We start from the raw sequence: 22,125 nt of genomic DNA, 5'->3' as shown, positions 1-22,125 counted from the left end.
AGCTGATTTGGATATTAACATTTTGCATATTTTGGAAACCTGCAGGAATAGCTGGGAAAGTTAATATCTTGAAGCATAATTAGTTTACATCAATGACATGTGTTGTTCAGACATTTGTTCTTGATACATTTCAATACATTCTCTCAACACTATCTAAATATACACTCTGAAGTAGTAGCTTAATGTCGGGGTCTTTGAACTCAGACTGAAACTGGTATCTTGTCTTTGCTGACAGCATGCACATGACAATTTGATTGTCCAGGGGCAGGTTAGCAATGCCTTCCTCATCCACAAACTTCTTAAATGGGCTTAATATGTGTGCTCTTTCAATTCATGAAACCTACTCAGAACATAAACTGCATGGACTGTCAACCATTTCAGAGTTTGTGACTGTGGGTGAGGCTGGAGCCCAGTTATGTCACCCCTTGCCTGCAGAGCTGTCAGCCTCTCACCCTTTCTTGAACAACCTCCCTTGTGAAGAGTTTCCTCAGCCTCTTCTTCTCTCTCCTCTCCTTGGGAGTCCTCTGGGGACCCACTGCAGCTGCCCCTGGTCTCTGAGGTGCCCCCCCTCAAAGAGAGGTGCCTCCTTACACTACCCCACAGGGACCTGGGACTTGTCTGTCCATTCCCAACAGCAAGGGCTGGCGGACTGGCTGACTGCGCTCCCTTGCCTGCTTGCTTGCTTATTCCGAGACTGCCTCAGCTCCTGGCAACCAGCACCCCCTTCCCAGCCCTAGAGGCACGACTCACCTGTGGAGCTTGTAGCCAGGACTGCTGCAACAAACAGCTGTACACACCTTTGGGAGGCAGAAGCATGAGAGGGCATCAGAGGAGGGTGGGAAGGAAAGAGGGCACCCCTGACCATCATTCAAGGCACCCCAGCATGCCACAGCACACTGGTTGAAAACCTCTGTACTGAAGGCTTCAAGAGTCTTTCATGGTAAATTTTTCATTTATTGGGAAAAGAGAAATGTGAAACAAGACTCATATTTTAACCCCAAGAGAGAGAAAGAGTGAGTGAGTGAGTGAGTGAGTGAGTGAAGATGTTCCACATTTGTTATTAAAAAACAGCAACCCACATAGTGCATTACATTGACCATCAAACACAGCCATTGACCTGATGGAGCAGAAAAATCATCTTCAGGTTGACAGCTGCTATTATTTATTTGTTTCTTTATTTGACTTTTAGTCACTTGTTACCCAAAGGTCTCCAAGTGACTTACAACACATTCAGAATATGAATATAAATTATACCATAAAAACAGAACAAAACAACCCCCGTTACAGCCACTGGAAGCTCTGGCAGCACACCAATGACTAAACAGCATGATCTTGGTCTATCAAAAGCCTGGAGAAAATCCTAAGATTGTTAATGAAAGATGTCGGTGAAGGCACCAGGCAGACCTTGAGAGTGGGGACCTCACTTTCCTTTGTCCCCACCCTCTGAGCCTCCCTTAGAGCTGGAAATCTGGAAAAGAGCCCCAGAAGAAGCTCTAAGGGTCTGGGTATATTCATATCAGGGGAGGCATTCTAGAATGTTGGGGTCCTGAGCTGTAAGGCAAAACCATCACTTTGAATTGGACTCAGAAGCATACAGGCAGGCAGCGTAGTTGTAACAGAAATGGTGTTAAGTGGCATGTTCACTTTGAACCTGTCAGCAGTTGCACATCTACATTCTGTACTAATTGAAGCTTCTGAACAGTTATCAAAGACAGCCCAGTGTAAAATGCATTGCGATAGCTCAATGTTGAGGTTACCAAAGCATAGATGATTGTAGTCAAGTTAACCCTGTCCAGAGAGGGTTGTAGTTGTGCCATAACCTATGATGATGTATTTTGCACCACTGAGATGACCTGTGCCTCAGGTGACAGCAACGGATCCGGAAGAACCCCCTAGCTATGAAACTGCTCCTTCAGAGGGAGTGTGGCTCCATCTACAGTAGGCTGCACACCACTCAGCTGGTCAAAGGAACTACCCACAAACAGCATCTCAGTCTTGTTTGGATTAAGCTTCAGTTTATTGGCCTACATCCAGCCCATGATTGCTATCGAGCACTAATTTAGCACATGCACAGATGCGTATTCTAGTATTGTTTCAGAAACGAATGCCAGTGTAATTGGTTTGTTGATGTCTCTGTATTGTTAAGTAGGTGCACCCCAATTCTCTGTGTGATGCTCCAGAGGAGCAGCACTTATCTGGGTTTGGTTTCCCTTCGAATGAGGTCACTGGAGGCTTACTGCTATTTTGTAATATTAGCCTTTATTTACAAACAAACAGGTAGAGCACAGGTGAAGGGAGGTCCGGACGGCCCATTAGCCTCACTGAGGCAGTTGCATGCCTTCGCTGCTCCTCCTTTGGCTATGGATAGGAGGCGGAGCCACCACCACCTTGGAGACATCTGGTTGCCTCTTCCTACTCCTCCACTTCTCAGAAGGCCCATGAGCACACTGCTTGCTGCTGCCTAGGAAGTGTGGGGCTGCCACCACTGCCACTGCTAACCCCCCAACTACTCCTCTCCGGCTTTTTTTCTCCCATGCCACCTTCAGTGTGCCAGGGCTTCCCTGGGCTGCCTCTAATTGCCTCAGGTGGTATTAGTGGCAGTGGGACATCATTTTCTGTTCTGCCTCAAGCAGCAAAATACCTTGGGCTGGCCCTAGGTGAAGGTACAATATTTAATACTCAGGCAGATGTCACAGCATTCACTATCCCCTGTGGGATGAAAAGTACAGTAACTGATAAGTGACTTTGAGCAGGAATGTGGCTAACAGGGAAAGAGTTAAGCACCACTGCTCCCCACTCTCCCCCTCAGAAACTCCCAATTCTGTGATTCTTTGAAAATGCATTTTAGGTTCGCAACAGTTCCTTGAAGCTCCATCACCAAATTATTTTCTCCTTTGATTCCTTTGTTAGCTTTCTCCATTCTTTCATCGAGTTTCGCTTCCCCACCATAATAGCTTTCCATTTGGCAATGGCTCAATATGTTGATTTTCTCCTCCTCCACATGTATGCTGGGGGGAAAAAGAGTAGAATTTGTTTGCATAGGTGCAAGTTTTCTGTAGCAGAATGACACTAGAAGTTTCTTATTATTTCAGTCTTTTAGTATAGGCTGAATTTGGCCATCATGTGTGGGCAGTTAAGTTGTCTTTTGTGTTTAGACTTAGCTCTTGTTGTAAGAGATAATCAGGTTTGAATGTGCTGCCATTGTCCAACCTGCATTTAGTGAAGTTCACTTCTTTCTGTGACCGCTGAAACCTTTGTGCCATTTTTGCCTTTTACTAGAAGTAAAAGGGAGAAGAGGGAGTGGTTATAATAAAACATGCTGGCAACTTGTGTAGCGTCAGCCTGTGGAAAATAACTCTTGCGAAGTGTTTTGCTTCAGCGCTATTCTCTATTCCGCATTTTAAAACAGTGTTGCATATATGTATGGCACTTTATAAAATTTGGAAAAAAGACTTAACCTTAAAAAGCCTACCTTTTTAATTGATTAGCAGCTGAACTGCCCTGGTGTCTTAAGATGCTGCTTATGCACCATGCAATATGAATGAACCCTAGACAAGGCTGTACTCTCTGTCCAGAAATTGGAGAATAGTACTTGACCCCCATTTGTAAGTGATGTCATAAAGACACCACAGCTTAGCTTTTGTTTTTCACCAGAGAACCATGCAGCACTTTGCAGACATTAAGCAGGTTCTCAGTATGTCATTGGATACAGAGCAGAATGAATATTAGGCTTTCACAAGTATTCTCCTAGTACAGGCATCCACACTGTTGTGCACTGCTGTCTAGTAGTATTGGGTCCAGAAACTGATGTTTGTTCCCTGTCATAATCACACATATTGAAGTTGGACAAATTGGTCACTGTGTATATTATGAAGCAGAGTGACAGGTGTTACCTTGTTTTATATAGATGCCAAAGCAACACCATTTGCTCTTCTGCCTGTACTGCTAAATAGCAATTTCATATGGGTACTTTTTTCATTTCAAGAATCCTTTAAGTGCCCTTCAGCTGGTATTTGAATGGACACGAGCAATATTTTGAATCTACAGGAAAATGGAGAATCTTATACATAAATAAAATGTCTTCAGAAACCTAGAAGTTTGCTTACAATGCAGCCTTGACCAAAGGTGTTCACAGATGCAAAGAAGCATTTTTAAATAAATCACTTTCTGAGTACTTATTATGTGCCACAAATATGCTAGGAGCAAGTATTGTGTACTCTATTTTCAACTATTGCATGGGGAGAAACCAACCTGGAGAAATGTGTGCCTGTCCTCTCAACTTTTAAACAACGTGATCCTCAAGTTAATTGCTTGGTCTGCAGATCTTGCAGCTGCATGTTCTTGCTGGACATAGCATCCACCCTCTTGATTTGTGTGATGTTCAAATTTGCATTGGCCATAAATCTGGAAAAACTCCAGAAATATGCAGCCTCTCAGAGGTGGTGCAGGGGTTGTAATCTCTGGGCTGTGGTTTCTGCTTAATGTTCTAATTGAGATAATACCCTTCTGTGCGAGGAAAGATCTGGGGGATATTTTACTTAAACCACCACTATATAATGTTGGCATTTTGAACAGCTGTTTACAAATAGCCGTCAAGATAATTAAATGTTCAAGTAAGAAAGCACTTTTGACCTCACTTGCTGTGAAATAATTGTACAATGAAATACAGCACAAAGTAGAATAATGGTTTGCTGGAGCCCTGAAATCAGCTGCATTGTGTCACTTCTGATAAACTCGTTTTACTAGTAACACAGCCTTGGATTACTTACGCACACTGCTCCCTATCTCTTTTTAAAATAGCAGGTGGTTGTTTTTTTTAAATAATCAACCAAATATCGTATGCTTTTTGTCACAGTGTGTGTGTCTTTCACTTTTATTGGTGCTACCCTTTTCATTTACTGGTTGTCCCTTGTTCACAGGAAGTCTTTTTATGTGGGGTGGGGATATAATATAGAGAACTACTTCAGAGAAAACATTTAGGATACAGTAAAACATTCAGGACACATTCCCATACTGGAGGAAAAGGGCTATCAGATTGGGCCTTGCTATGCCAACAGAATACAGAAGCTAATCATCAAGCAGTATTTCTGGGCAATTCTGTATGCAGATGTTTTTGGAACTACCGAAATGGACCCCCAATGAGGGGTGTGTGTTGCTATGTAAAATAGGGAAGAATGATAAATGCACTAGCAAAGTGGGATATGCTAGACATTTTAAAGTTTATGGGAGGGATAGATCGCTGAGCCCGATTGATCAAAAAGTATGTATCACACAAGTAATATACATTCTGCCAGCTTTACACGCAGAGCAGGTTGCAAGGTGCTGCAAGTATTTTAAAAATGCCAATCAATTTCTAATTTAACAACAGAGATACATGAGAAAGTGTCTCATTGAACAGACATATTTTTATAGATATAAAATACATAATTATATGTAGCTAAACAAAATTGCAACATGCATCCGAAAGACATGCGAAACAATTCGTTGTATATTCTGGGTACTGCAGCTGAAGGCTGCTGTAAGTGAATCCTCTGACTTCCTGTAGCTCTTGTCCATAAAATAAAGAGATTACAATTTTTAAGCATTTGTGTACTTCAGTTTCCAAGTTGCTTCCGTTTATAAAGAAGGTTTTGAAACCAAGTTGTAAAAACATGGTGCACATGATATAAACTGCTTCTTTCCCAAACCTTCTTTAACATCAGTATGCTTGGTGTGATATTGGAATTGGCCCATAGATATGTGGCTGTTCATTTAAATTGTGTGCTGCAGATATATTTTCTAATTCTGGGAACACATCATTCTTAGATGTCTAAATTATTGGTCACCAAATGTCAATTGGGTGATAGAAAAATTAAGATCTGGACTCTCCTTTTGGAAGCAATGCAGGATAATTTGTTTCCATTAGGTTATCATAGTTACTGGATCTTTCTTTTCTGGGTCTGGAGTAGATGGGCATTAGAAATGTGTCAGCTGGCAAAAAAAATGTGTTTCTGTATTATTTTGATTGATGAAGAAAGTTGTCTTATGCTTTGAGATGTTGCCATCTGGTGGTCAGTTTCCTACTTGGCTTAACAGTTAATAGCTGCTATATCAGCTCTTGAATTCATAAAGGGTCTTCATAGCTCACTTTCTTGAGGGGGAGGAGCAACAACCAAATTCAGATATCTGAGATGTGATTTTACCTTAACGTGAAAGCAATTCTTGATGCTGCCCATTTTATTTGTGTTATGATCCATAAATGTTGCTTTCTAGACACCTTCATTTTTTTGTTATATTTAGTAGTGTAACATGGATGCATGTTTGCACTTTTAAGCAAATCAATTTCCTCTTTGTTTAGAAATCTTTAAAATTAATATGCATTAAACAGGATCCAAAAAGCCATTAGAAGAAGGAAAAGAGCTGCTAGTGCTTTTTTTTGTAAATGTGAACTTGTGCAAGAGTTCATATCGTGCTGAAATATGTACGTTCCATTGCTGTCCTCATTCTTCCGTTTTGCAATAGTTTTTACAAACTTACGGAAGCAGAATATTTCTAGTTTTAGTTTCACTTTCATATTGAGCACTAGCAAAAAGTGTAAAACAGTCCTTTCATAAGTAGAAGACACTATTGCCTGCAGAAGGACATCTAACAATGTGGACACCAATTATGCAAACATGTATCTAGAAAACAATTGTTCTCTGGGGGAGATGGCTTTGGGAAAAATATTTCTGTCAAATAGTTGAGGTTATAAAATTAAATAATTAATATGAGAATATGGGCGCTGCATGTTTCAAATTAATAATTTCAGCTTTTTCCTGGCACGCACACGCACACACACAAGTATCCTGTTTGTGCGTCTTGTTTTCTTAAAAAGAACAAATATTATTGCATTGTTCAGTGCTGTTTCAGGAAATCCAGTTCAGAATTGGGGGGGAAAGGATATCTACTGTTTGACATGCACAGTAATTCTTTTATTCTTCACAAATAATAGCAGAAAGATGGCAGAATTGGGGCATAATGAGCACACACTGATTGAATGTGATGACTTTTTAAATGCTAAGTCTTAATTTACCACAAACCTACTGCATGAAATAGTGGGGTTTTCTGTTTTTACATGGTTGGTCATGTGCAACTGTGTCTGATGAGCAGCTCAATGTTGGCCCAATGTGTGTTGGGCTTATGGCTCCCAGAGAGGAGCTGTTGCAGCTGGTTGAATTGGCAATACCATGTCAGCTGCTGCTACTTCACAGCCTGTGTGTTACCTGCATCTCAGATATGCAAGGGCGAGAGAAGTGCTGCAATATGAATTTGTACTTGTGTGGACATGGATGAAAGCAAAATACCAGTACATGAAATCATTTTTAACGTTTTAAAGTCTTGCAACTGCTGTTGCAAAAGCTTAATACATGGTCCCTAGTTCCCGCTCTGTCCTTCAATTTGGTAGAAAGCCAATATGAAATTCTCATGGGCGGGGTGTAGAGGGTTTTTTTTTTTTTGTTGCACTTACCTTACTTTTGAGGTGGCTGAGGGGTGTTTGTGAGTGTCCTTTCTTTCATACCACAAACCATCTCACCAGTGCTCTGCACTCTGCAGTCTTGTTGCTAAGCCCAGGACCCAGGATGAAAGCATCAGGAAGTAACTCCTCCCATAGAGGTTTTCCAGATCAGGAAGTGTAGGCAACCAGGTAGGCTGCGGGCTGCTACAAAAAACACTTACAGCAGGGGTGGGGAAACATTTCTTCAGTCTGACAACAGTAAGGTGAGCTCAAAATCTACAGAAATTCCAAGTGCCCTGAGTGAGGCAGGAAAATGGAAGCTTCTTTCTTGGAAGAGGAAAAAGGGAAAGGAAAAATTGTGGGTCAGGCTTTGACACAGCATCAACCTATTTCTTATGGATTATGAAATTCTGTCCAAACTCTGCACTGCTCTCTAGTTCAGCAAAAATGGCCATGGTGTTAGCATCAGGCCTCTACTCCAAAATGAGCAACTACAGACCTCTTTCCCATTCTCTCCCCATTCATGGACAATTCAATATTGGAGTATGGATAGCCTTTTTACAAAATTATGCTTGCTGTTTAGTTTTTTTTTTTTTGCCTTAATACTAGCTTTCTAACAAAATACTTTAGTGATTTTAATTTTTCTTGTTTCTTTTTTTTCCAGTTTCCTCATAGTGCTGGTCTGCCTTATATTCAGTGTGCTTTCCACGATTGATCAGTATGCAGCTCTTGCCACAGGAACATTATTTTGGATGGTATGCCAATGGATATTTGCTTTATATATCATCTTAGGAACAATGCTTGTGTCTGCTTGCTGTTGAATTACTTTGAAAATGTGACTTTCAGTAATGTGTACATGCCAGCCCTCTCTTGTTTTTTATATTAATTTATGGTGGTATTTTTGGTTTCTTTTGTTCATAACACAATTTCCGAATATGCTTCTTAATAGCATCATAAGCAGTCCTTGCTCTCCTCTGTTTCTTACTAGCACTTTGGTAGGAGTTAACTGGCATTGCATTACCTGACTTAATTTCTTGGGGTGGGCAAGCCAGCATTTATATTTAATTCGACTTGCCATTCTTTGAACAATTAGTCTTGCAGTTGTTTTGTGTGTTGGGAATTCCCTATTATACGTGCATTAATAGTTAATGTTGGCAAAACCTTAGCCTTCGTTTTCCAGCGAGTCAGCTTTCAGAGTTCATGTTCATATTTATAATTGGGGGGCGGGCGCAGTCTTTATGTCTTTCAGACGCAGTTCACTATGCTTGTACAGTATTGGTTTTCTTTTCTTTCTTTTTTCTTTGTCACTTATTGATTATATATATATATATATATATATATATATATATATATATATATAGGGACCCCTGACCATTAGGTCCAGTCGTGTCCGACTCTGGGGTTGCGGTGCTCATCTCGCATTACTGGCGGAGGTAGCCAACGTACAGCTTCAGGGTCATGTGGCCAGCATGACAAAGCCGCTTCTGGCGAACCAGAGCTGCACACGGAAATGCCGTTTACCTTCCCGCAGGAGCGGTACCTATTTATCTACTTGCACTTTTGATGTGCTTTCAAACTGCTAGATGGGCAGGAGCTGGGACCGAGCAATGGGAGCTCACCTTGTCACAGGGATTCAAACTGCTGACCTTCTGATCAGTAAGCCCTAGGCTCTGTTTTTTAACCCACACAGCGCCACCCGCATCCACACACACACACAAACACACGCACACACACGGAGTTGGTCATGAACAGCTACTTGCAGTGGTTGAGGAAGAACCAGTACAATTTTCATGAGGAAACAGACCAGCAAACTTACTTCTACATAGGGTTCGAGAGTTTATTTATTTATTACCTGCCCTTCGCTGTAAGGTCCCAGGGCAAGTTACAACTTTTAAAACAATATTTAAAACAATTTAAAACATACAGGCAATATTTGACAAGCTCCCTAAACCAGCCGTCCCCAGCCTCATGCCCTCCAGGGGTTTTGTTTTTTAAAGAACTTATAAAAGTTGTTTCCGAAGTGTCAAAGGACTGGCTACTAATGTCATTGTGGCCGTTGTTGCTGTATGCATGCACATGGCGCTTTACAGAATGTAAGAGGACAGGACCCTGCCTGAAGATACGTACTGTCTAAAAATTGACACTGGAGATACCAGAAGAAGGGAAAGGAAATGTAGGCAGGGGGGAAACAAGAGGATATGCATTCATTTCGTAGAGCATGGGTCTGTCTGTCTTGGCTACTGTAAATTATAGCAGTTCATTCAGTTGTCTGTCCTATTGATTGATTGTGCTTGTGTTTTATCTACCTGTTTGAGCATTGTTTTGTATTTTATTTCATATTTTACAGTTAACTGCCTTGAACACAAGTGTTGCAACACACATCTAATAAATAACTACAGTGGTACCTTGGTTTAAGAACAGCTTAGTTTATGAACAACTTGGATTAAGAACGCTGCAAACCCGGAAGTAGGTGTTTTGGTTTGTGCACTTTGCTTTGGAAGCAGAACATGTTCCACTTCCTGTTGAGTGTGTTCCATTTGTAAATTGAGTCCCCCGCTGCTATGGGAAAGCACGCCTTGGTTTAAGAACACTTTGGTTTAAGAACAGACTTCTGCAACGGATTAAGTTCATAAACCAAGGTACCACTGTAAAGGGCTTTTGTGAAATGCTTTATAGAAAAGTTGGCACTTGAGGACGGATTTGAAATCTAAAGCTAAAAGGCACAACACAAAAGGAAAATGGAAGGAGGAAAAAAGCAAGCTTGGGCATTGTTCCTGGTTACATAGTTATTGTAATGGCCAATTAGAATGACTTTCAGAGCACAATACACAGTTAAGCAATTTTATTTCTGAATGATTTTAGCTGCAGGATTAATTTTCTGCCATTAGGTGGCAGTGCTGGTAGAGTTTTGCCTTTCAGATTTGTGCTGGTAGTTTTTCAACACCAGCTAAAGTTGGATCCAAGCCTGTGACTGGATCATCATGCTGTAGGGTATATGTACACTTGGCATGTTTAAAATATTGGTGTAAGAGAGTTTTGGCCATGACTCATAAAGAAAATTTGTGTAAAAATTGTTTTTGAGAGTTCAATATTTAAACTATAGAAAAAGTAAATTCAAACACGTATTCTCCCTGCGAGACTATATTTTTCTTTTATTTTCATAAGCAAGAGGTTTTATGGTGCCAAGACACAGCAGAATGTTGTTATCTCAGCATGGTCTAAGAAAATCCAAGCACATGATCCAAGTGGATTAAATATTCTTCTGAACAGAGGGATATAAAGTGTGCCTGAAAAAGCTATTTTCTCTCACGAATCTCATTTTGTTGTCATCTTTGGTCGCAGAATTACAAGGGTACATATTTGTAGAGAATATGCAACATCACATGTGTTAGATTACTTTTCTTCCCCTCAGGATTTAACTCTTGCTAATATTGGAGCATTTTCCAGGTTGGCTTAAAAGTGTACAAGCCCTTCAATATTTACTTTCCATTGTTTTTACTGTTAAAGTTTTGGGCAGAGATGTTTGTTTTCAATGTTGTATCAAAGAGAAACTAGGGCAGAGTCAATGTCAATGGAAGCCTGAAAGGTTCTTTCTCTCACAAACACCTCACTATTCAGGATAAGAAGTAAGGTAGGATGGGTAGTTAATTGAATCATTGGGCTCCCCCCCCTTAAAGATAATTTTCATAATATGTGAACAGCCGCCACCGCCCTTAACTACAGAGTAAAACAATAGTAGTAATGTATTGTATGCTCCTTATCCAATATTATAAACTTTGTTATTCATCTACATTTCATTTCATTAAAAAAATGAATTGAGGTTTGCAACTTATAGCTAACATTCTTTCTTTTGTGGTCAGCAGAGCCTGCATAACCCATTTTCAGATCAATTGGGTTTTTATCTGCATTTAAGAACTGCTTCACTTGTTTACACACACACACACACACACACACACAATTACCAAGCATCCTGTGTGTAAATTGTATCATAGGACACATGGATTAGTCATGGGTATTTGGTGTGCATACACTTAAGATTGCAACGTCTTATGATGTATGCACAAGTGTTCCATTAATTCTTACATAGAAATGTTTTCAGTGTAGGAATTTGGCAATACTGTACTGTATAATGTCTGAAGTGACCTGAACTAGTTGCTGGATGGTAGCCCATAGGTGTCAGACTGATAGCTTTCTAAATAAGCAAGTCCAAAACTTCCCACAGATCCAGAGCATCCTGCAGGTAACAGGTGGTGAATGCTTTCTCCATCGCATCTTGGCAAAATGCCTGAGTAATAGCAGTGAGCTTCTTCCTCTGCTGCCAAGTGTGCTGATATTTATTGTGACATTTCTATAGCTTACATATGATGTCTTAATCAATTAGCTGTCTGTTAATTAACTTGTTAGTTGACTAAAGCTGCAATCCTATGCCCATTTTCCTGGCAGCTGGTGCTGTTGAACTCAATGGGACTTACTGATGAGTAGGCATGTTTAGGGTTGCATTGTAAATTGTATTTGTAAATAAATGTGCTTATTTGAAGGCCTGAATATTGAAGGTGCTTATATTTCAGGAACCCGAAAAAGGGGCATTCCACTCCTAATATTGGCATTATCCACCAAAGGCTACTCTGTGCATGTAGAAAAATCATGAGATAGAATTCTTCTGGAATTATAGTACTTTAGATTTCAGTTGTATGTCACAATATGGAATGCTCGCTCATGAAAAAAGCCTCCCTTCAACTAGAAAACTAGTATATAAGGGAGAATGTAGGTTAGAACACTCCTACTCCCCCCGATGTACTAGTTTTCTACAAGCAGGGTTTGTTTTTCATTATTTTTTAAAAATGTAATCCTCCCCTCCATCTCACCAGACCTACAGTCTTAAATGACACTGTCCAGAAAGGACTCTGTCATGTAATTTTTCTTCTTCGCTCTAAGATGGTTTACTGCTGTCTCCAAGATCCACCCAAGGATGTTGAAACTTGAAAAACTGATAAATAGTTCACTTAGGGTTTTAATTGTTATTGTTGTTCTGAAACAGAGTTGCATATTGTATAACATTTGCACCTATTTTCAAACACTGGCCAGCAAAACCTGAGCTTTTAATGGGTTGCATGAGAGGAGGATGAGAACGTACATAATATACACACCACTTCTAGAGATTTTAAATAGGTATCTAAGAATATTGCCATACCAGCTGTAGCCCTATCAGAAAATCCTTTGCTGATAGCTGCAGTGGCAGAACGTTTTGCTTGACCTTCCTTTGGCAATATTAACCTCATTCCCCTCTCCAGTGTGAAAAACAATGAGGGTGAATGCAGTTATTTTGCCTCAAGAGCCTAATCCAAATATGCCAAGGCCAGTTTCTACAGGGCTCTTTGTCTTTTAATGTGAATACCTGAACACAAAACTATGCAAGTGGCACATGGACTGTGAACTGCACCTGCATGCATTTTAGCTTAAAATGTGCATGGAGGCTTCGCTGTTGCATGCATGCTTTTAAAAGGGAGATAATATTGCAAGCGTGGTACCTGGGCAAATACAAAAAAGTTATCAAGCCATGCTGCTTTGGAAAGAGTGTGTAAAACGAGGCCAGAATATTGAAGGGAAGAATATCACTGCTATCTTTCAACTATGAATTGGCACAGAAGGGAAAGATTTCATTTGCAAAATCTACAGGGGGCAGTGTTAAGCCATCTTGTGAGGCAACTGCAACCGAGGGTGCATTCAAATGGTTAAACGGTTAATTCTGCCATCATTTAATCATGAATAATATTTTTCAAATAGTACGTGTGATATATATTTTAAGGTAAACAAAGAACTGGGGGGGGGAATAAGGGTCAGAGCTAATTGTTAATGAATATAATTCTTGTATAATCCCCCACAGCATTTGTAAATGAGTTCATGAATTTTATAGTGCCCTGGTAAAGACTGCAGGGCAGGGGGAGATCAGGTATAAGGAGACAAGATTTGTACCTCTATACAAATAATATTCAGAGTGTTTATATGTCTCCTGTGGTGTCCTTTCATCCATTCCCTCATAACTGTAATTCTGCAGTAAGTTTTTCAGTGGGGAAAATAAGCCTTGTATTGTTATGCAGTGTACTGCAATGCAGTGCAAACCGTCCCCATGAAAAAGCAGCCATACATTAAGAGGGTCTTTGTGGCACAGTGGTTAGATTGTCAGCTGAGGATCAAATTCAGGTTCATACCTTTACTGGGCACCTCTGTTAGCGTAGCCTACCTCAAAGGGTTACTATTAGGATCAAACTGGAGGTGAGGAAGATCTGTGTATGTCGCCCTGAGCTCCATGAAATCAGGGTGCAGGATTAAAATGGAATAAAATGAGAAAACAACATATTTCAGATTGATTTTAAAAAAAGCAAAAGCAAATGCTATTCCTCAGTTGTTATTTCCTTTAATAAAAGTAGCAAACTATGTTGCACTTGTAGCTTGTTTATTACATGGCCTTTCATGTTCTTGTTGAAGAAGAAAAACAGAAAATGTGAATTCAGTGAAGAGACACGCTTAATTCACGTGGTCCTGACCCTGTAAGGAAGGGCTCTGGCCAGAACCTTCAGATGTGACAGGTTGCAATCCAGCACAGACCAATAGGGGTAAATTGTTCTTGCCATCAGCAGGCTGCCTCTGAAGGCCAACATGATATGACATAGTGATCTCAGTATAATGACTGTAGTGGAGCATCTGTGTTACAAAAACCATTGATGGCAAGCTCAGGATGGAGGCTGAATGGGTGGAGGAGGTTATCTGCTGCTGGGGTGGGGGTGAGGAACATGGCCAGTTTTCACCTGGAAGAACAGTTGTTGGTCTTGAGGATGTAGGATAATGGAGTTGAAACTGGGTACATCTTAAATGGTACCTATTGAGGTGCTAGTTGCAAGGGCAGCTTTTTCCATTGCTGCTTATTGAAAACCCCCTTCTAGTTTCAAGAAACCTTTTAAAGTGGACCTCTTTATCCCACTCTGTATCTGTGTTGGGTTTGAAATTGTTTTTAAATGCGAAGTTGGAGCTTTTTTTTTTTTTTTTTTTAAAAAAAGAAGAAGTTATCATTGTCTTTATATATGAAATTGTGTAACTTTTTTGGGGTGGGGGTAGTGGTGATTTTTTAAATTGTCAAATTGCTTCCAATATATTATATGGGGAAACTATTCATAAATGAATTATTATTATTATTATCATTAGTCTCACTTTCTGGTATATCAATTGTACATTTTGTAAGATACCATCTATCAGAGCTCTTTACAGGGAATTAAAGTCTGATTTTTAAGAACTCAGAGCTTTTAAGAAAGAGTTTCGCCGTGGAAGTAACAATGAACATATATTTCCATGTGGCATCAGCTGATTATAGATTTCTTTCCTCTCACACACTCACCGTTTAATGGAGTCTTGTTAATCCATGGCTACTATAACGACGTCTATGTGAGTTAAGAGAAAACACAGCCTGGAAGGAAAACACAGTTTTAGGGAATTGTTGTAAACCCTTTTAAAAAATTAGAACCCTGAAATCCACATACATTTGCTTTTTCTGGAAATACCGTCAGACCTAAAATACCAGATGAACTTTACGACCGATTGTAGTTACAGGTTTAGAACAGTAAATCTCACTTCATGCAGAGCATCTGGATGAGAGCAGTTTTGCTATGCAGAAATGATTTTAGACTTACAATCCTACTATATATAATAAGCAGAGGAGAGGAAAAATTTTCTGTTCTTGAGATGGGGAGAGGAAACTTAAGCCTGTTAAACCCTGGCATACAGCAGAATTGAGCACTGAGAAGGATTTTTAAATTTATCAGGATTAGCATGTTACACTTGCAGTGACAGGTGTTTCCTTTATGTCTTGTCCAAAAGTCTGGGAAGTAGTTTGTCATTAAGTGCTACATTCAGTGTGTATCTCAATTTCAATATAACTGGAGGGCCCATGGCTTTGTTAGGTCCTTGTTTTTGCATCTGACCTCAGCCAGCTGGAGTCTATTGTCTTAAGCGTAATGTAACAGCTGACATAACATAACGGATATCAAGCTTAAAAGCCAAAGCAGCGTAGTGAACTGATGGAAACGAGAGGAGAAAGGAATTGAGGGGTTGGGGCGGGTATTACAGCATCCTGACTCGAAGTGGAGGGTTGATTTTTGTTTTCCCTGGGGGAATTATCCAGGAAATAATGAGATGAGCCTGCTGATGCTCTGTTTGCAATTGATTGCATATGATAGACTACCGGAGGCAGGTTTGGGTTTGCCAGCTGTCACTAGCTGGTAGCTATTGAATTGCTTTAAGTGGCCCTTGGTGTGGAAAGAGAGCCTGAAATTGCAGGTGTGGCGTAATTGAATAACTGCAGTGAATACTGATGAGTAATTTGAAAAAAGGACTGTGAAATAAATATATTGAAATTAACTTTTAATTTACAACATGCAGATACTGATTTTTATTGGGGGGGGGGGGGGTAGAATTAAGTTGTTGGGCTTCCTAAAACGTTTGAAGGAAGGACAGAAAATAATGCAGGCTTTTTTGGGGGAAGGAATAGATGTTTCAAGGGAAATTTGAAGTTCCCAGCCCAGTGTTTCCTTTGTAAGATAAATGCTGGGCAGGGAGATACCTGAAGGGAGGGGGTCCTTAATCCTTCCCTATTCAGCATCCCCCCCCCCTGCAATTGCCCTCCCTTGCTGCTTTAAATTAATTTCTTCCCCAGCTGGGCTCCAAACCAGCTGGTGGGGGAGGGGGAGATTTTCAAGGGAAAAATCTGTAAGCACCCCTTCCTTCTACCTACGCATTATCTCCAGAAATATGGGTTTAGGAACTTGCATTTGTGGAGATAACACAAGGCTCTTCCCTTAATTACCTGAAGTCATTTCTTTTAGTTTTGGCATGGTCCATCCAGAGATACTGTAAATAATTTTCAGGTTCCTTTTTGTTCCAGTGAGAAATATTTGCTTAGCATTGCCATTGAAACCAGTGGAATTTCAAGAGCTTTTTCTAACCAAAGCTAAGCACTTTTATTATTAATACATAGGAAATATTTATGAACTGAAAATATAAAATGGAAAATTATATGCACCTTATTCAATGCTTATTTTTTGTTTTTGTTTTTTTTTCATTGTAAAAGGGACGCACAATTTCGAACTTTTGCTCTTAGTTTGAAAATGAATCAATGTGACATAGGAAAGGAATGTCTCACTGCAACCTTAAAACAATAACTGAATATTAGCCCAGGATTGCTAACAATTATATATTAGCTAGATCTGTCATTTTCTTAACTGTGAGGTGGGTATTCTTTAGAATTCAGCTGGTTAAAAAACAAGTTATCTTTTGCTAGGTGCTCATAGATAAACCAGGCACTGCAGTTTGTTGTCCTTGGGATTTTTTGTTTGTTTAACGTTTACAGAGTAAAAATGCTCATATTGTGCAGGGTAGGACAGCTGCAGCCCAGAACAGCAGATATGTTCATTGGGCAGGTAGGAGAGCTACCATAGATCAGAGACAAGAGTGCATACTTTGCATGCAGCAGGCTTAGGTTCAGTTCCTGGCCTCTCAAGTAACAAAAATAAGATAGCAGGTGATTGAGGGTAATCCTGTCTGCGACCTTTGCCAGGCAGAGTCGCTAGATGGGCCGTAGTCTGATTTGGGTTAAGGCAGATTCTTATTTTCCTGTCTGTCACACTGAGCTGCTGCCTTGTGTGGTTTAAGATGGAGCAAGCAAATAAGAGTTCGGAGTGGGGTGAACCTGTGGCCCTTCAGATGTTTCTGGACTATACCTCCTGTTATCACTGAGTTTTAGCATGCTGGCAGCTGAAGTCTAATACACCTGGAGCAGCAATGGTGTTCTCCCAGTGGTTGTGATGCCTCTTGCTGCCATGGGCACTGGGGGGAAGGCACCAAAATTTGTCTTGAATATTTGCACCTATGCTATGCTGTTATGCTGTGCTTTGTGCTAAAGCCAGGCTTGTGAATTGTTCGGGGCATTTCAGTCTTTGCCTACTGTTATACTCTTATAATAAACCATGTATATGTCTATCAGTCCAATAGTCATCACAGCGTAACTTCCATGAAAATCAAATTCCCTATTGTCCTGAATGTTGTGTGTCTTTCAACAAATACAGAACAATGCACACTAACGATGGGATCTGAAATAGCATTTTTAATATTTACATTTATTTCCTGCTCCCCCCCCGAAGACCCTCAAAGCAGCCTACAAGCAAAACAATAAAACTGTACCATTAAATTACAATAACAAGGAAATAAACTTAGTCCTAAAGAGTCTAATATTCTAAAACAGCAACAACATCACACAAATCAGCAAACCTCAAGAGCTTACTAATTTACCACTTGTAATCTAACTACAGAACAATTGGAAAATGTTTATCTATATAGCATCCAACCCACATGGTGTGGTGGATTTTACTATGTACCTGCAGCAAACCAGCAAATTATGTGGCAGGCATCTGGCAAATATCATGATGTGGCTTGATGCTGCAGACATACAGATCTTTGGTGTAGCTGCCCCTGCCCTGGCCATGGCGACCGTCTTGGTGCACAGTCATCTATGACCACTCTGTGTTATCGGTGATCGAGAAAATTGTAGCACTTAGTGGAGTAATAAGTACATGTTGACTTCACTGAATAAATGAGCTATACACACACACACACACACACACACACATATAAAAGCTTAAATATGATACTTGCAAGAAACTCAAGCTAAGCTGACTGGGCCTTGCACATGTTAGAAACCCCCATTTTCCTTCCCACTGTGATTTGGGTGTTAAAAGCAACTGCATTCCAATTTCACGGGACTTCCGATGGAGTGCCATTCTGTTCAGTCGGGACCTCTCTCAGCTCCGAGGGGGGTCCGGTGTTTTCAGGTCAGGAGCGACCACAACCACGCTGTGGGCTCCGTTTAAACCTCAGGAAGAGCGTCCTGAGGACTTGGGGTCTAGTAAGGTCTGCTCAAGCGAGCGGGGCTCTGGCACGGCTCTGAAGACCTAGCAATTGCCTGAAAGACATGAAGCAGTGGCAGCTGATGGTAAATGAGCGCTTTGCTTTTCCTTAATTTGGATTACAAAAGAAGGACTCTGTAAGTACTGAGAACAATTGATTTGCAAATTCTATTGAAATTCGGCTTACAGAGAGAGATCAAAAGAGGAAGTCCGTCTCTCTCTGACAGCGGTAAGTTTAAAGTAACATCTAAAAGCTGTGGCTGTGAAAGATCTGTTTATTTAAAGTGGAGAGCTGATTTTGAATACCTTAGAAAACCCTGCAGGGATAGACTGAGAGTTTGATTTATTTCTTCTTGTGGATTATAAAATTAAAAGGAAAGATACTGTTAACCCCCTGGCCAAGGAGTCTGGGTCAGGCGGGGAATGGCGGCTTTGGACTGGATTGCGCAGTTGGAAAATTACTGAGACCTCATCACTTCCTGCTTACTCAAATCCCATGGTGTCCTTGAAGCTTAAAGAATGCTAGACTCAACACTGACACCAATTCAGCAAAGGCTATTGTTAGAATGTTAATTGCTCCAGCAGAGAGTTATAGACAAGTTTACCCAGATTGGAACTGCTTTAGCGAACTGTTTTTTAAACCCACTCGATGGAAAGGATGGAAAGGATTTAGATCCAGAGGAATTTTCTGAAGAGGAGGATACACAAGTTGGAAAACAAGAAAGGCTCCCTTGGTGTGAGAGACTGGGAGCCCACAGTCTGGACAGTACAGTGAACCCCTGGAGTGAGAGCCCAAGGGCTCAAGAACAACAACCATGGGAAATGCAATATGTAGCTGAGAGTGGAGGAGAGATACTTTATGACGATGACAGAGCAACTACTTACCAAGAAGAAAGCTACAATCTGGAGGAGAGGAAGTTACAATGAAGAATACTAAGTTTAAAACTGACAATGAAGGAAATAACAGAAGAAGAAGAAGCTGGAAAGGGTGAACTTTGGGGGGGGGACTTGCGGATGGGAAAGGTAATGGGAAGGGTTGCGATGGACAGGAGGGGGGTGGGGTAAAGGATGAATACTTAAAGGGGATATTATAAAGGCTGACCACGGAACTCCGAAACCAGAGGGAAAACGGTGTATGAGACTGGAAGAAACATTTAGGTATTTGATAAGATGTGATTTTTTTAATATTTGAAATTGGAATCAGAAGGAATATAGGCTACAGTATTACAAAGTTAAGTTAAGAGAGGATAAAAGAAGTTGAGATGTGGAATTTGATGTGTTGTTTGATAAGAATAAGATTTAAGATATGTTGATTATAATTGTAAGATTAAGATCAGGTGTAAGAAAGAAGATTTTACAAGGTTACAAAGTTATTAAAGAAGATTAGAAATGAACGCAGAAGAGAGGACGTGAGGAAGTCCCAAATTTAGGATTATAAAAAGGATAAGGATGGATAAATAAGTGTTTTGTTTGTATGCATTTTGTTTTGCAGTTTTTGTGTGTTTGTATTTGTATTTTGTGTATGTTTACTATTAAAATCCAATAAATTCTTATTTAAAAAAAAACCAATTTCACATATTTTACACACATTGCTCTGAGTTCCGACAGGAAGAAGGGAATTTCAAAGTGAAACAAATACATAAATATAAATAAGTTATTGTGAGGTATTTCTACATACTTTGTGGATCATTATTTTTTTCTTAAGTGTGTTTCTGTGTAAGCACAAACACTGGAAGATTTTGAATGAAGTCCCGGAGACTGAGGCATTTTTAAAAGTAAACACTTGCAAGAATGCAAAGCTATGTAATTCTTCATTTTGTTGGCTTCTACTCCTTTCATGGCCTAAGCCCCCCTTATATGGCAGACTAGACATTGGAGTCTAGCGGCTGTCAACAGAAACATGTGGAATGTGCATTTTGAGGTAGCTCCAATTAGTGTTAAACTGAGAAAAGTAGTATGCTGGGCTGGGAGGGGGAAATGAGTTAATGTGTAAATATTACTGAAATAATCTTTCAGGGGAAAGCAACACTGAATTAGGCAATGCAACTACCAAGAAAGAAGGAATGCAAGTTTATAATCAGCAGCCAGAGTTGCTGCACCAGAATGCTTTAGAATGCAATCTGCCTGCACAACCTCATTGTCTGATGCAAGGCATGGCATGGCATGGGGATTGAGCTGCATATAAAAGTTTGAGAGACTAAATGAGGGCTGAACAACTTGAGGCCACCACATTGAATTATTACTAACAGCCACACATTGTGATTTGTGAGGTGCTTACCAATAGCCCTATTTTGGGGGTCCTGAGCAGGGAAGAAAGCAAGAGATTTATTGAGTTATTTTGTGGAGTGTTGCACATACCTAATGACCAACATCTGACCTGGTGGATCAGGAATGGTGCAAACCTGACCTAAGCATAGAGGAAAATGTCTCCATGGTCTTCTTCTGATCTTTGAGGAAGCCATCTTAGACCAAGTCAGACCATTGATCCGTCTACCTCAGTGTTGGCTATGCTGACTGACCATGGCTTCTCAGGATTTCAGTCTCTTCCCCCTCCCAACCAGACCAGAACCACATGGCTGCCCCTCTGTGTCTGCTTATTCAGTGTTTTTCAACCACTGTTCCACGGCACACTAGTGTGCCGCGAGATGTTGCCTGGTGTGCCGTGGGAAAATTACTTTATATATAGTCAATATAGGCACAGAGTTATTTTTTTTTTAACATTTTCTAATGGTGGTGTGCCTCGTGATTTTTTTCATGAAACAAGTGTGCCTTTGCCTAAAAAAGGTTGAAAAACACTGTGCTTATTGGCCACATCCCCATTAGCGGCCCTACTGGGTCTAATTGGTACAAACTGCTGCTGGCTCTACAATTTGTTTTTCTTACTCTCTTTAGCTCAGTGATGGCCAAACTTGGCCCTCCAGCTGTTTTGGGACTACAATTCTCATCATTCCTGACCACTGGTCCTGGTAGCTAGGGATGATGGGAGTTGTAGTCCCAAAACAGCTGGAGGACCAAGTTTGGCTATCATTGCTTCAGTTGCTTGTGAGGTTTTTGTGAGGAGAGCAGGGAGGGAAAGGGGTTGATTGAGAAGGCTTTATTAATCATATGATTGTCTCCTGAACTACTTCAAATATTTGTTCAAGAAAAACAATGACTTGGCTTAGTCTGGGTTGGAACTCTTCCACTACCTCCAAAAACTGAATACAAAGCTCTACAAAATGAGCAATCCTAAGAGGTTGGTGGGGAGATTCCATGGCAGAGGAGCTGCCACTCTGTAAGCCCTGGTGGCCCACCTCTGCTGGGACACAGATGGTGGAGGTGGTGGGGAATATCTTCCTTTTTGTTTTTTCTCTTCCCTGCTTTTTCTATATACAGTCTTTCCTTCCCATTTATATTTGTGTATGGGGAGGAGCAGTAATCTCTATGCCAGTTTGGGGGCTGGTGTAGATTTTTGTGGATTTCTTAGGGACATGTCGGGGGGGGGGGGCTTTGGATCAGTGCCACAGTACACTTCTGTGGTTAGCAGGGCTCCTTTTGCCTCCAGAATGCTAATTCCACAGCATCCTTTAGGATTAAGAGTCTAAGTCTCATTTCTGAACAGAAACACTGAAAAATAAGCTTTTCGTTTTTCCAGAATGTTCCTCAAAACATATAGTCAGGTCCTTTAGCTGATTTGTAAATATGTTGTCATTGGTAAAATCA

At 40.5% G+C, this 22,125-nt stretch overlaps 1 protein-coding gene across 1 annotated transcript in view; it reads left to right on the top strand.

The window, feature by feature from the left end:
• The window catches only part of KCNQ1 (potassium voltage-gated channel subfamily Q member 1), a 276,868-nt gene that overhangs the window by 31,384 nt on the left and 223,359 nt on the right, over positions 1–22,125 (top strand). Inside the window, 1 exon segment of the mRNA XM_033173022.1 lies at positions 8,139–8,229. Within this exon segment, the coding sequence (XP_033028913.1) occupies positions 8,139–8,229 (91 nt within the window).

The sequence above is a fragment of the Lacerta agilis genome, chromosome 1 (assembly GCF_009819535.1).
Source record: "Lacerta agilis isolate rLacAgi1 chromosome 1, rLacAgi1.pri, whole genome shotgun sequence".
In the NCBI taxonomy this organism is placed as follows: Eukaryota; Metazoa; Chordata; class Lepidosauria; order Squamata; family Lacertidae; genus Lacerta; species Lacerta agilis.
This window is presented reverse-complemented; position numbering and strand designations above follow the sequence as displayed.